The 15,107-nt window shown below is 40.8% G+C and overlaps 1 protein-coding gene across 1 annotated transcript; it reads right to left on the bottom strand.

Annotated features, from left to right (window-relative positions):
- Positions 1–6,031: 6,031 nt before the first annotated feature.
- On the bottom strand, positions 6,032–14,409 carry nicn1 (nicolin 1). The gene is made up of 7 exons (XM_084062505.1): positions 14,279–14,409; positions 11,526–11,679; positions 10,925–11,104; positions 9,689–9,802; positions 9,269–9,337; positions 8,263–8,367; positions 6,032–6,272 (listed from the first exon to the last, which is right to left on the bottom strand). Exons 2-7 carry the CDS (start codon positions 11,670–11,672, stop codon positions 6,231–6,233), a joined length of 657 nt encoding a protein of 218 aa, XP_083918631.1. The 5' UTR covers positions 11,673–11,679; positions 14,279–14,409; the 3' UTR covers positions 6,032–6,230.
- Positions 14,410–15,107: the final 698 nt, after the last annotated feature.

Below are 15,107 nucleotides of genomic sequence, written 5' to 3'. Positions count from 1 at the left end.
TTTAGCGAGATCTTGCAGACAGGCATGCGTATGTTGTGGCAGAAATAGACAGGATAAAAAGCAGTAAAAAGCCATAAAAAGCAGATAGCTCCATAGCGTGAATAGCCAATGACAGAGTGTCAGCTGATGGGTGTGGATTTGACAGGAATTAGTTGAGCTGAGCATCAGCTAGGTGACGAGGAAGGCTTGACTATTGTGCCCTGCCAGAACTAATGCTATGTCTAGTCACAACACTAGAGGGAGCGACCATGATCTGGTACCACCAAATTTAGAACAAACTTCTGCTACTCTGTCACCAAAATGTGGAATGCCCTGACACCATCCATTAAAGGATGTGAAGCACTGGTTTCTTTCAAAATTGGCCAGAAAAAAAAACATCTATCAGGATACCACAAGGGGAGGTAAATGTAAATTCCCATCTAAAGGAGGTGTCATTCACTGCCAACGTTTTTCCTTTTTCTCCTTTGTACATATAGTGTTTGTATTTGTTGATGACATGTATTTTTGTGTTAATTATCATGCTATGTTGATGAATTGAATATATACTGTAGGTCCAAATTTTTTTGTATTATCCTTTTAGCCTTAATGTCTTACGTTTCTGACAAATAAAGAATTCCAGGGTCCCCACACATTTTTAGCAATGAATTTCCAAAACTTTTCCAAAACTTTTCCAGAATATTTAGCCCAATTTCCAGGCCTATATAACAATCATTAAGCGCAATAATGTGTCTCTTACTCCTATGTACAATGCCCAAAGATAGGCAGTGTAGCAAAAATAAAGCATAGAATATAGAATAGTACAATTTCATTCAACATTTCGTGCAAAATTAGGGCATAGCTCACTGGAAGACTCATTATGGCATTCGTATGACTTAAATAATATTGCCTTGCATTTGCCCCATTTATGAATTTAAAAGTAATGAAGGATGCAAGGGCGTTTTAAATTACACTTTTGTTGTTGGTTTTCCTATGTTTTTCCTATTAAGTTGCTCGCAATTGTTTGTTGGGACAGCAAACACACAACCTGCACAGGTTGGTGTCACGTGACAAACGAACAGCTCAAGCTAACTACTCATCACGCTGCAGCACGTTGTGAGCTTGTAGATCTGTTCTTCTTATCACGTGACACCAACCTGGCACCCTATGCAGTGCAACCTAACAATTGAGACATACATTAGGCTGCCATCACACAGCCCGTTCGGCGAAAAACTACTTATGTTACATATTTTGTGTAATGTTATACATGTTTATGAAAATGTTTTGTATTAACAAAATCAATAGCCAAAAACAATGCATAGCCAAATATTTTTCCAGGACCCTTGATCAATTCCAAACCTTTTCCAGTACTGGATTTTTTTCTTTTTTTTCCAAAATATTTCCAGGAATTTCATGACCGTGGGGACCCTGGAATTCATTCAATCAATCAATCAATCAATCAATCAATCAATCTATTTTTACTTATTTGCTAACACCGCCAAGGAGGCAAATATCTTTCAGAGGACACTAAACACAAATGCAACAGTACAGTTGGGTCTAAAAACGATAAAACATGTTTTAAAGGCACAACTAGGCTGACTAATTATGCCTTCTGTGACATTTGAAATCTGGGCAATCATAATTGTGCTATTTATTCTCATTCAATTTGAAGGTGCAAATTATTATCCCCACCAGGCCGGATGGCCAAAGGCAAGGGATTATGTTTTCACTCCTGTGAGTCTGAGAAAACAGCCAGCACACAATAAATGTCCTTTTCACTTTATTTACCTCTCCACGGACAGAGCAACGGACGTGTTTCAATCTAACAGGTCTTCCTCAGAGTTGTTCACGATGCTGATTTATTGTGTGCTGGCTGTTTTCTCAGTTTCATGGTATTGTTGAGCTGTGCACCTTGAGACTTTTGTTTAACCTGGAGTGTTGCAGGCATGTTGCAGGATCAACTCTCTAGTCAGTAAGAATACCTTGAGGATTCTCACAGGGGCCCTCATCCAAGGTTATTTCGGCTATGCATGCTTCTCATGGTATCACAACACCACTAAGGCCTTAAAAACAAGGCTCCAGACATCCCAAAACAAACTGGTAAGGCTACTTCTTGGCCTCAAACATACAACCCATCTAACCCCTGCTCATTTTGCTAGGGTTGGATGGCTCAGGGTTGAGTACAGCAACTTGCAATTGGCCTGGTCTACAAGATATACCACAACATTGGGATACCCATGTACCTGTCAAAATACTTCAAAAACGTAAATAAAGTCCATAATTATAACACCAGAGGCAGCTCCACTGATCATGGTCAACCCAGATTTGGCACAAACAAGGGAATGAACTCTTTCTCATGCTATACAACACAAATGTGGAATGCCCCCCCCCACCCCCTCATCCTCCTCCTCGAACTGTCTATTGTACATATTTCTTGTTTTCATACCAGTAACCTGTAAGCTGATTGTATGACGTTGTGCATAGTAGTGTATATTTGTCTGTTTTCTTAAATGTCATCATGATTTGAGTGCGTGGGGATCTCATTTTAAATAAGCCTTTGTGCTTTTATGAGCGATCCAGTTTAGAGGACCTTGTATTGTGAATTGTACTTCCATGTACTGTTTCCATGTCTTTTCTAAATAAAGTATTCAATCAATCAAATTCTGCTTTGCAGTGCTTACTCCCATGAGTCTGCCTGTCTATCTGTGGGCAAGACTTGAAACGCAAGAAGACCAGCGTCAGCGAAAACATTGACCACTTCCCCTACCTGCCATTGACTCTGAGGTCAACCATCAGCTGAGTTGTGTCAGTGGAGCCTACGCCAGAGAGACAGAGAACTAAAGGCCCAAACAAAACCTCTGGTCCACAGAGCCGTTGACCTCCCCTGTACGGAACCAAATCATGGATCACCAACAGCAAGCAAGTGGAGCAATACCACCAAAGCTCCTGATCACCTACAGTACATCTCCTGGTATGGGAACCGCCCTCGATCGCAGAGTGTTATACAGAGGGTGGTGCAGATGGACCAGCCCATCATCGGAGATGAGCTTCCCTCCCTTCAGGACATATACACCAAGCGGTGTGTAGCCAAGGCAAAACAAATTATTTAAAGGACAACTTCACCATTTTCAACCTCTCTTTGTATAATTGGTCCGCACTAATGCTCATGATAAAATGATGTTTTTTAAAATTATATTTTTCCTACTCGATTTGTGTCTCATAGGACGACTGTGGACAGTTCAATAACCCGTCTACCAGTGACATCATCGTTAGGCGTTTTTTTTCCATACAAGATTATTTTTTTTGGAAATGTATTTGTATTAACCTGTGAACAATGGCTTCCATTATATCATACTAACTTTCCAGGAATAGAAAGCCTGCCGTTTCTATTGGATTCCCCATCGATGATGTCACTGGTAGGCTGGTTTCTGAGTGTCCACAGCCCTCTTCTGAGACACAGAGTAGACAAAAATGCTCATATTATAATGAGCATTAGTGAGGACCAATTATACTGTATGAACATAGGTTGAAAATGGATAAAGTCGTCCTTTAAGGAGTCCACTAACCCACTCAGCCATTATCTGTTCACACTGCTACTGTGAGGCAGCAAATGCCGCACAGACTAAGGGACTTTCCACAGCCACACTATCAGGTTGCTGAACACGTGCTGAGCCTTGCCGTACATCTACATGTTCACCCATATACTTACACGCTGCACTTATAATCAAGTGCTGTTTTGCACCCGATTATGATGCACCAGTCTACCCTTATGTCGATTTTGTACAAATATCCTCACAATCATTTACAGTATGTGTATTTGATAATAAGCACTAGCGATAGACTGCAGAATACCGCATATTTGCACTTGCTGTATATTTGACTCTGTACATTAAATACCTCAGCAGCATTCCTATGGCTTAAAATAGTCCGAGTTTGAAAACTATGCAACTTACAGTAGCAATACTGTATGTCCCCAAGACAAATACTTTACTTACAAGACATTCTACTTGGCTATTGAGAATTACTCAGGTGTAGATTTTCTCAGAGGGATAAAACAGTATATAATGTATTTTGACCTCCTTTTCTAGCTCGACAACTGTAAGAGAACCTCTCGAGGTTCCACTGTGCCGTTCCACACTGTAGTATAAAATAAGCTTGAATAGGCTTGACCGATTTCAAGGAGGCACTATTGGGAGATCTGTTCCAAGGCCACTATCAGCGGCAGATTTCCCCGAACTACAAAGAGTGCATCCCCCCGGTTTTATTTGTCACATGCTGATGCAACTATGCAGTGAAATGTTGGTGTGGGAGCTTCTGCCAGACCTAACAAAAACAATGTATAATACAAACAAGGTAATAAAGGTTATATTACAAGGGTACTAAGTGGTACCCCAATAATAGTAGTATATTGATGGCAAAGTGAACAGTCATGTATTATCCAGCACAGGGAGGAACATTACTTATATAAGTGGGATGAAAACAACAGAATGCATTATACTGTAAAAAGTGGAATCATTTAACAAAGTGAGATAGTTTGTTCGTTCACTTGTCAGGTTGCTGAGTTCGGGAATGATCATCAGAAAAAAATAGCCTGCACACTCTCCAATGTTAGATGTATTGATGTTTCGAACCTCAGCTCTTCATCAGGTCAGGTCTATGTTTGACCTGACAAAAATAATAGGCTTGAAATATCAATACATCTAAGATTATTTATGAGTGTGCAGGTTCTATTCTTTCCTCTTTCTCAGACATGTAGACATGCATGCATGCATACAAATCTCTCGCTCTCATCTATGGTCTTTACCCACAAATGCATTTTGTGCCTTTCTTTACCACTCACAGACTTCCCTGTTCACTCTTTCACACACAGCTATACATACTCAGTACATTGCTGCCATCCAGTGGTGTCTTACAGTATAATGTAGCCTTTCCAGCCAAATCAAACCACATTCTGATACATTAACAATCATTAGCTGTAATTGCATTTCAGCACACATATTATATTTTATTGTCCTAGTAGCTTCAGTCAATATGCAGAGGGCAAAATTGATAAACTTTCTCAGTCCAAATGATAAATGTAGCATACTTAGTCCAATGCTCAGACCTAACACAATGCATTTTTGCTGTCATGTTGGATTACAGCAGGACCATTTACAAGTCACATCTCATTGTGTAGCTCAAGAAAGAACAGGTGACTTTGACATACAATTCAAAGTCCATTCAGTGGCCTAAAGTACATTTGTTATCCTAATATTTGAAAACTTATACAACTGTGCCAAAAAGGAGTACGTACTGTAACATTGTGATTGATTTCATGTTTTAATTATCTACGCAAACTATGTCACTGTTAGGAAGCCAGGAAGGGGTTGACAAAGCATGCATGGCTGGCTTAGACCATTACAAAGCTGGAGAACGATTAAACGGCTCCATAAAAGCACTTATTAATTTCCAGTGAAACATAATCTAATATGTCATTATTCCCACAGCCATATCCATCTGAAACACTGGCTGAGTTAATGATCATTAATGCCAAGCGGGGATTGTTAGTAACTAGCTTTGGGGGAACATTAAAACACAGTACACTCTAAAATAACAATGGCCAGGCCACTGTTCCAAACAGTACTTTTTAAGAGCCGTCTGTCTAAGAGTTACAGCATGTCTTTGATTATTACCGTAGGAATGAAATTCCTAAGGCCCTCAATGAATGTCTCTAGATGGAATGCTTAATGAGCGAATGTTACTAGGTGACAAAAATGTATTTAATATAGTTCTAACCCATAAACAGACTACTTGATAACTGTATTTAACTCTAGCAATTAAATAATAAAAAAGAGTGTGTCTGTAAAATCTTACCATTAACATTTTAGTTTAGTTGGTTCAGTGTAAATGATTAGTTAAATATTTATTTTTACATTTAAGGGTGCTCCGTATTTCATTCATATCTAGTTAATGTATCTGGCCACTACTGTGAAAGCAGGACTCCAAGTGTCTCTTGCTCATGGCTGTGTACATGCAAGACTAGGAACCAATTTCACACACAGCTAAAATCAAATTAACTTCACGCTTAAAAAACATAAAGAAGGCACCAAATCATGTTGTTGACTAATAATATGTTTTCTTTTTGGCAGCTATTGTCTTCGGCTCCCCACCCAGTTTATGTTGTCATTGCATAGCAGTGTTACTGTAGCTGGCACTGGTCCTCTGTGTGGTCAACGATGTAGAGTAGTATATTCTCCTATGTAGATCCACCCATGCTATGTGAAAGACAGCAAGTTGATATCATAGCAGCCGTCTACCTGTTGGAAAATATAGAAGAATCAAGTGTTGTTAGTCCCCCCTCCAGACCACACACACACACACACACACACACACACACACACACACACACACACACACACACACACACACACACACACACACACACACACACACACACACACACACACACACACACACACACACACGATGGCATTCATGTATTCCAAAAGTTACATTAAGACACATGATTTTGTCCCTTCCGGATATCCGTAAATAGGTTCTTCGACACCATTCACCATCCTAGCCTACAGTAAGAGCATTGCATTGGCCAAAGAACGATCATTCGGACCCATCTCTAGTTTGTTCAAACAATAACTTGAGAACGGATGGACAGATGTTCATGAAACTTAATGGGAATGATCAATAGGCTGCCCTGAAGACTCCGTTAGTCTGTCTGTCAGCAAAATCATATTAATCATGTACATCCCGGCTTATTTTCCGGAATTCTGGTGGGTATGATCAGTACACTGCCCTGAAGAGACCATTAACATTTGGGTTGAAAATGCCACAGGACAAGGTCATAATCAATGGCAAAGATACATTTACATAATCACTCATGTCTAAGGTGGAAATTACATATCTTGACAATTGCATAATGTTGGTGGAGCTACAGTATGACTACTGAGTGTGAATCTTTGTAGTGCTGATACTGTTTTTTTAAAGCGAACATTTGTAACTCAAGCTTTGCTTCTGGGGATTCTACATGTCTACTAAATCCTAACATTGTTTTTGGAAAAAAACTTAAGTTGCTTTAATATCTGTGGTTCTCAAACTTTTTTCATGTCAAGGACCCCCAAATTGATATGTGTTTGTCCACGGACCCCCCCCCCCCCCCCCTATATCAAAGTTTCAGGCACCCCCAGAAACAAAGATTTGAGTTAAAAATCACACCCTGTGTGAAGGAAGCGGTGCAAACTGGAATGATGGCTGTTTAAAGCCCAGCCAATGGGCAGACAGAGGGGGCGGGGCTTAAGTAATGACAGTTAGTCCCTATTGCTGGCTTTAGTCCATGTACAAAAATTGTACTCCATAGCATGCTGCGAACTTGAGTTATGGCTGTTTGAAGGCCAGCCAATGGGAAGACAGAGGGGGCGGGGCTTCAGCAATTCATGCTGGTCCCTATTGGTGGTCTAAGTCCACATACCAAATGTGGACTTGGTGGCATGCTGCAAACTGGAGTTATAGCTGTTTAAAATCCCGTGCTCATACGGGCGCGGGGGGTCCCTGGACCCCTCTTTGATAACTTCATCAATTCATGCTCGTGCCTATTGGTGGTCTAAGTCCACATACCAAATGTGGACTTGGTGGCATGCTGCAAACTGGAGTTATAGCGGTTTAGAATCCCGTGCTCATACGGGCGCGGGGGGTCCCTGGACCCCTCTTTGATAACTTCATTAATTCATGCTCGTGCCTATTGGTGGTCTAAGTCCACATACCAAATGTGGATTTGGTGGCATGCTGCAAACTGGAGTTATAGCTGTTTAAAATCCCATGCTCATCCCGTGCTCATACGGGCGCTGGGGGTCCCTGGACCCCTTTTTGATAACGTCATCAATTCATGCTCGTCCCTATTGGTGGTCTAAGTCCACATACCAAATTTGGACTTGGTGGCATGCTGCAAACTGAAGTTATAGCTGTTTGCTTCTTTGCCGTGCTCATCCCGTGCTGAAACCGCCGGACGGACGGACGGACGGACGGACATACAAAAGTCAAAAGTCAAGTGTAGAGCGGTTGGCACCGCTAAAAATGTACATATATATTCAAAGATTTGCACACATTTTCACGATTTCTTTTACAAAAATAGCAGATCTTCAAGCTCGTAGCGCGGCACTTGGTGCCGTGCTATGAGCTTATATATCTGCTATTTTTTAATAGCCAAAGAAATCTAAAGTGACACAGATGCATTCCCGGATTGAATGGGCTAATACGGTGCAGCAAGCAAGTGCTTTCTGTGTGTGTTTGACTCACATCAAATCTGCCGATGGAGGCCGTGGTTTGGTTGGTCTGCATGACCTCAGTCAGAGCCCACATCTGCTGAATGCTCGAGGACACCGTCTGGGGGTGTGGAAGACCCTGGCACGTGTGACAAAACAAACAATTACACAACATCCACACAGCAACCTAATTGGCTCTATGCACAGCAGCCATATTGGAAAGAAATTGGGCCTCTTCTTACTTCCTTCACATGTGTTACCAATGATACTAATGAAGGCTCTGTTCCATTCTGGTCAGGGTGCTGATATCGTGCATGTTGGCTCACTAGAAACACTCCATTTTGGTTCCCAAATGGCCCCTTATGGTGGGTGTGTAACTCTGAGAGTGTACAAATTTGTACACTCTCAGAGTTATGGTGGTCCTTGAAAATAAGACAACCACTATGCCACACTAAATGGAACAGAGCCTTAATTAGTATCATTGGTAACACCTGCGAAGGAAGTAAGGAAGGGGCCCAATTCATTCCCGATATGGCTGCTGTGCATAGAGCCTATTGCCAGAGAATAAACGTTACCATTGTACGTTTCATGCAAACCACTGACTGACCAACGATGCAAGGCAGGCGCAAGCGCTGTCAGCAGTGGGCCTGAGCCCCGAGAGGTGCCCCCGAGTGAGGCTTTAGCCGAGCGACTGGCCGCGCCAAGCCCACTGCTGCTGACTCAGCGCTGTTGGAGTTTCATACTGATAGGCACAGAATAGTAAATAGTGTTCAGTTATAATGTACTAAGACTTAGGATTGAGTCAACATGGTCAGCATCGGCAAATATTGACACGCAACGTTTTGGGGATTAAAAACGTCCTTGAGGAAGACCAAACCTGCATTTGCTGATTTTGCACAGTACAACTTTCTTTTCGGAGCATCAAGGTGTTGTGCAGACTTTTTACTTCTTTTCTCTCTCTCTCACACACACTCGCACGCACGCACACACACGCACACGCACACGCCTCACGCACACGCACACGCACCCCTTGTGCTTACCTCTAAATCTGTGTTTTGGTCAACAACAGTCAAGTCAGACAGCCAGTCACGAACCTCCCTCTCTGGATCCTGAAAGAGGAGCATTCTGTCACTACACTAAGTGTACCTCTCAGTTCATTGTATTATTTGTACTTACAGTACAAGCTGTACATCATGGTGTATTTTGACCACAATGAGTCTACAAATCAGTTCAGATAAGTGCAGCCTTATTAGTAACAAGTACTACTGTACGTGTATGTGTTTTTATGTTGTGGTCGGTAGAGTAAAACAGTGTATTACTACTTACAGTAGCTTACATTAATATGCTGCACATTAAAGTCTGTACATTGTAGGTCTCCTCCTGACAGAGAGAGGTACTAACTGCAACTGTAACACCCGGGTTAGATGAGAACAAGTTTACACGTTTAGATGACAACATACTGGCTCTACATAGGGATGTATTTTGAGCGCCTCCAGGTTGAAGGTGAGCCAGGCAGATGAAGGCTGTCTCAGGATCAGCCTCACAGATGCCACGTTATCCGGATCCACCTTCATCTGTACAAGGAAGGAATAAAATGAATGTGATGGTCCAGGTTCTATGACCTTCCAGGTCTTTTTAGCATGTACGAGAAAACACTTTTTTTCCTCTTACATGATAATTTCACAAGAAATCCAAAAGGATATTTCCTATCCACAATACAAGCAGGCATGCAAGGTTACTCTGGCATTAAATTGTGATGTTGGTTATTTCCTTTTCTCTGGATTAGTTACCGAGGAGGCCTATATACAGTGTACATAAATAATTCTTTCACAAGAAAAAAACGTCCCTAAAATAAACAATATCATAGTTATCGCACATCATCCTAAAATGATCTCAATCAGGACAAATCCCAACTCCCAGTTGGATAACCAGTCCAATAAACAGCACTTCCAACATGGCCACATTCTTTTAAGTTCAAACAGCAAAACCATAAACGGTTCATAAACAACAGTGTTAAACTATGTGTGGCTTGGAGCACAGTCAAAAGTCAAATAACCATGCACCATCTGGCTCGATTTGCAAGAGAATAAACAAGAAATAAACAAAATAGGGAATAAACAATGAGTTAGCGGGTAGCGCTGCTGTAAATCAACTCTACATAGCTTACTGGGGTGTCTTGTTATGACAGTTGGCTTGGCTACCCTCCAAGGCCAGCTGATGGAATGTAAACTGTGCTGATCCCTGGCAGTCTGTGTTGGCTTTATACTCAATGGGAATGCTGGCTTGTGGATTCTGAGGTAGATTGTGGCTGTGGCAGACACAGTAAGTGCCTAGTGATCCACTTGAAATGGAATTACAAAGGGAAATCCACACCGGGAGAGGATTTGTCATGCACTGTTGCTGTTTTAAGGCCCATTTATGTTCAACGTTAGATATGCGTACGGATATGGATGAAGCCTCTCCGTCCATACACAGGAGTATGGACGGAGAGGCTCACAATGTGTTGCAACCAGTGGTGGAAAAAGTACTCAAATGTTGAACTTAAGTAGAAGTATCAATACTGCAATGTGAGTGAGTGAGTGAGTGAGTGAGTGAGTGATAGAGAGAGAGAGAGAGAGAGAGAGAGAGAGAGAGAGAGAGAGAGAGAGAGAGAGAGAGAGAGAGAGAGAGAGAGAGAGAGAGAGGTCCCAACGTACCTGAGACCTGTGTATGGAGAAGTAGTCCTGTGACCCTCTCTCTGTGTGTGGGTTGTCCATCAGAGCCACGTCTCTCAGAGCAGTGCTCCATTTAGAAGGAGAATCCTGGCCTGGATTCCTCCTCAACAGACGCACAGTCACAAAGGCTGTGTAGTAGTTCTTAAAGGTAATCCTGTCAATCTGGAAAGAAAACATCAAGTATGGATTGTATACAACAGGTGTTATAATCACTAGAACATGTGTTTAAGCTTTGTGGGATAGTACAGTAGGATTTATTTATTTACTTACTTATTTACATATACACACTGTTTCCCTCACTCCTCATTACATAATTCACACATGCAGCTTATTTTAAAGGACCACAATGGAAACAATAACATCTTTATTATGTATTATCCTTCTGCTAATGGTAAGGCCAATGTATATGTAAATGCAACCAATATGTTTGTCATTGTTAATAAATATGTAAAAAACAAAACAACAACCAGAAAGAAAACCCCAACAAAAAACAAGTTTACTTACATTTCTATATTAACATTACATTTACAGTATAGGCTAGGCTTGTCTGAAAAAGTGTCTGACAATGTCAGACATAGCTTACATTGACAGTCTTTCCAAAGGGCAGTGTGACGTCCACCACGGAGACTCCAGAGCGAGACGTGTCTGTCTTTGCATCTCCAATCTGCAGGTTGACTGGAGATTTGATGGTACAGCTCACAGGCTGACTGCCATCACCATTGATGTTCATCTCGACTCTGCTGCACAATACAGGTACAGGCTTAGTTGGAGTATATTTCACAGGTATCATGTAAAGAAAAAACATAGATCGATAGATAGATAGATAGATTGAATGTTGCAGAGAACACGCTTGTTGCTACTGTTGCTATTTAATCCAGATTCACTTAAGTGTTTGCTTTGTTGGTTGCTTATAAAGACACAATAACAAGAACATGTTTTTAATTTGAATGCAAGTGACATGCACAGGTCTCAGGCAACCTAATCTCTCAAGAACAGATTCAGAGCTGAATCTGTCAGGAGCCCCGTTCAGAATATGTGCTTGTTAGCTTACAGTGGGCATGCCTACAGATAAGGCAGCAGGCCACGCTTTAACCAATCAAATGTAGTGGCCAGGATTTACATCTGTGTGCTCGCTTCCCACTGGAAACAAACCCAAACTCATTTAACAATAGTGTCCTCGGAGCCGACAAAGCCACGGAAAGTTAGTAACATTTTAACTTGCTCTTTCCTCATAGAAACAAGTGGGCTTATAACCAAAACGATCCATGTTCTTTGGGAGAAATGGTGTTAGTGTTCTGTGGAGAAATATTTTTAGTGGGAATGAAAACATAAGTGCACCACCGGAAGTGGAGGACTGAGGGCATGTCCAAACCCCGGTTTCCAGTCAGCATAGGTCTAGTTAATCCCCCCCCCAGAGTCAAATGCAAAAGTGAAAAACGCTGGGGTGCTGTTTTTCCTTTTTATTTGACGATGGGTTCCCAGATTGCAGGCAACCGACCTGTTATTGTTTGAATCATATGTATGTTTGTAATGCAACAGTTATAGTTATCATTATCTACCCCCAGTCATGTTTTCATTGAAGACAGTTTGATGTCATAGCTATTCTCTGATCAGGTTAAGGAGATGTAACATGGAGCATGCTGCTTCATCATGCTCTCAGATCTTCAGTTTGAGATTAATACGTTTGGAAACAGGATCTGGAGCAAAGGTGTCAGCCGTGGCATGCAAGTGTAAAGGGTAATAAATGTCCAGCTAAACCGGACTGTACAAGCGATTAACAGTAAACCTAGTGACTTTCAGTTCAATAAAGCTGTGCGCAGTGGTGGAAAAAGTACTCAAATTGTTTTACTTAAGTAAAGGTATCAATACGGCTATGTAGAAATACTCTGTTACAAGTAAAAGTCCAGAATTCAAAATTAAGTACAAGTACAAAAGTATTGATATAAAAATGTACTTAAAGTACCAAAAGTAGAAAGTACGCATTATGCAGAATGTCCCATTTCACAAGTTTTCAAATGTATAAAAACCTTTTGAAAATAGCAGATCTGCATTGTCGGCTATTTTCAAATGGCTAAAATGTATATAGGGTTGAAGTGGTTAATGTACTATGTTTTGTAATAATAATCAAAATCTACAAGTAACTAGTAGCCTAACAAAGGTTTTCAAATAATTGTAGAGAAGTAAAAGTACAATATTTGCCTCTGAGATGTAGTGGAGTAGAGTAACACATATTGACAATTGGAAATACTCCAGTAAAGTAAAAGTATTTTGTACTTAAGTACAGTACTTGAGTAAATGTAGTAAAAGCTACTTTCAACCACTGCTTTCAGTTCAATAAAGCTGTGCTAAGCCCCTCACTGCCATAGTAGCATGGCAGCACCATGGACAGCGAATGTCCAGAATGTCCCATTTCACAAGTTTTTAAATGTCTGAAATGTATGAAGATCTTTTGAAAATAGCAGATCTACAAGCTCACAGAGCGTTGCATCACAACGTGTTGTGAGCTTGTAGATCGGCTATTTTCAAATAGCCTGAGTTTAAATGGGGCTGAAGTGGTTAATGTATGTTTTCAAATAATAATTCAAATCTACAAAGTAACAATATTTGCCTCTGAGATGTGGTGAGTATAAGATAAAGCATTGACAATTGGAAATACTCCAGTAAAGTTAGCTGGAGTTACCTCAAAATTGTACTTAAGTAGAGCCTACAGTACTTGAGTAAATGTAGCCTACTTGGTTACTTTCCATCACTGGAATGGCAGCACCATGGACAGTGACTTTTCACAAATAAGCCCAAAGACAGTATCTGATAATAACTGTTACACCTAAATTAGACACCAGTGGAAATGTAACTCCACTGTAAGCCAGACACGATGAGTTCAATATGTTAAGTTGATTGTAGTTACAGTCAGTTCACATCTTATAATGCAACTGAAGGTAAACAGTGAGCAGTTTTATTCTTTCCTGGGATTTTGCTCTTGTCATTAATGTTGACGCAATGCACATGAATACAAAAACATATGTATTTGTATTAATGAAAGATGTATTATTAATTTTAATGTATTAAATTAAATTAAACTGTTTCCTGATTGCAGAAACAGTTTTAGTCATTTTAAAATCTGCTGATTCTGCAGTTTTTCAGAAATAGCAGCTATGTCACATAAGTAAAAGAACCAACACTGCAACGAAGAAATAGCAGATGGTGTTTATACCACATTTCTGGTAAAAAAAAAAAAAAAACAGGTGACCAGAAATGTGCTTTATTGATGGGATAACGATGCCATGCTAAGAAGCGTCCTCTCGCTAACATAGCCAGTCAGATCGTTATGTTCCTTACCAGGCGCTAGTAGTAACTATCAATGATGTACCGATGTCTTCATTTCTGCTCCATTGCTCGCCGATAAAGAAGGAAGAAGATCAAGGCAAGAAAATAGTTATCATAACAAATAGGCGCTGCGTGTCAGTTCCATAGATACCGTTCCTATGCTAAGGCTCTGCATCAGTGTTGCCAGATTGTGCGAGAGAAATAAGCCACCAGCTCTATGAAAACAAGCCCAAAAGAAGCGACTAACAGGCCAAACGAGCATTTTAAACCCTATATACATCAGCTATTTTCCAAATATGTATAAATATATTCATTTTTAACAACACAAATCTGGTACGGGGGTCCCTGGCACAAAATATGTTTTGATGGGTCTCTCTCTCTCTCTCTCTCTCTCTCTCTCTCTCTCACTCTCCAAAATTAGGAAACAAGCCAAAATAAGCAACTTTAGAAACAAGCCCAGAACACCGCAACCCGCAAAATTACCAATATTTACAAGCGACTTTACAGAAAAACAAGCCCAAAGTCGCTTATAATAAGCGGGCATGGCAACCCTGGCTACTTCCTGACAGAGCCATAAAGAGAGTTCTGACACTAGCGTCGACTCCCATTGTAAGAATGGAATGCAGAAGTGCTCTGTCTATCTCAATGAGATAGTTCCAATGTTTGGAACTATAGCCCGCTTTGCGGCAAGTTCAAAGCGTGTCGTTACTCTCTTTTCTACACTCTGCTTCCTGATTGCAGAGACGGTAACCCAGACGACCTAACTGTGTTAAAGGACCAGCAGCGCCAGTCGTACAGTGGTGGAAAAAGTATTGTTTTACTTCAGTAAAAGAACCAAAAC

This window comes from Gymnoscopelus microlampas (assembly GCF_963454915.1).
Source record: "Gymnoscopelus microlampas genome assembly, chromosome: 7".
Taxonomy (NCBI): Eukaryota; Metazoa; Chordata; class Actinopteri; order Myctophiformes; family Myctophidae; genus Gymnoscopelus; species Gymnoscopelus microlampas.
Note: the sequence above shows the minus strand (reverse complement) of the source record. Positions and strands in the feature narration are given on the sequence as shown.

Bases quoted from the DNA above. Each gene is read 5' to 3' on its own strand.
- nicn1 (XM_084062505.1), bottom strand. From the start codon at position 11,672: ATGAACATCAATGGTGATGGCAGTCAGCCTGTGAGCTGTACCATCAAA. The intron at 8,368-9,268 runs GTAAGCACAAGG...CACACGTGCCAG, and splicing joins ACCAAAACACAGATTTAGAG to GGTCTTCCACACCCCCAGAC. The intron at 6,273-8,262 runs GTGAGTCAAACA...ATTTTCCAACAG, and splicing joins CCTCCATCGGCAGATTTGAT to GTAGACGGCTGCTATGATAT.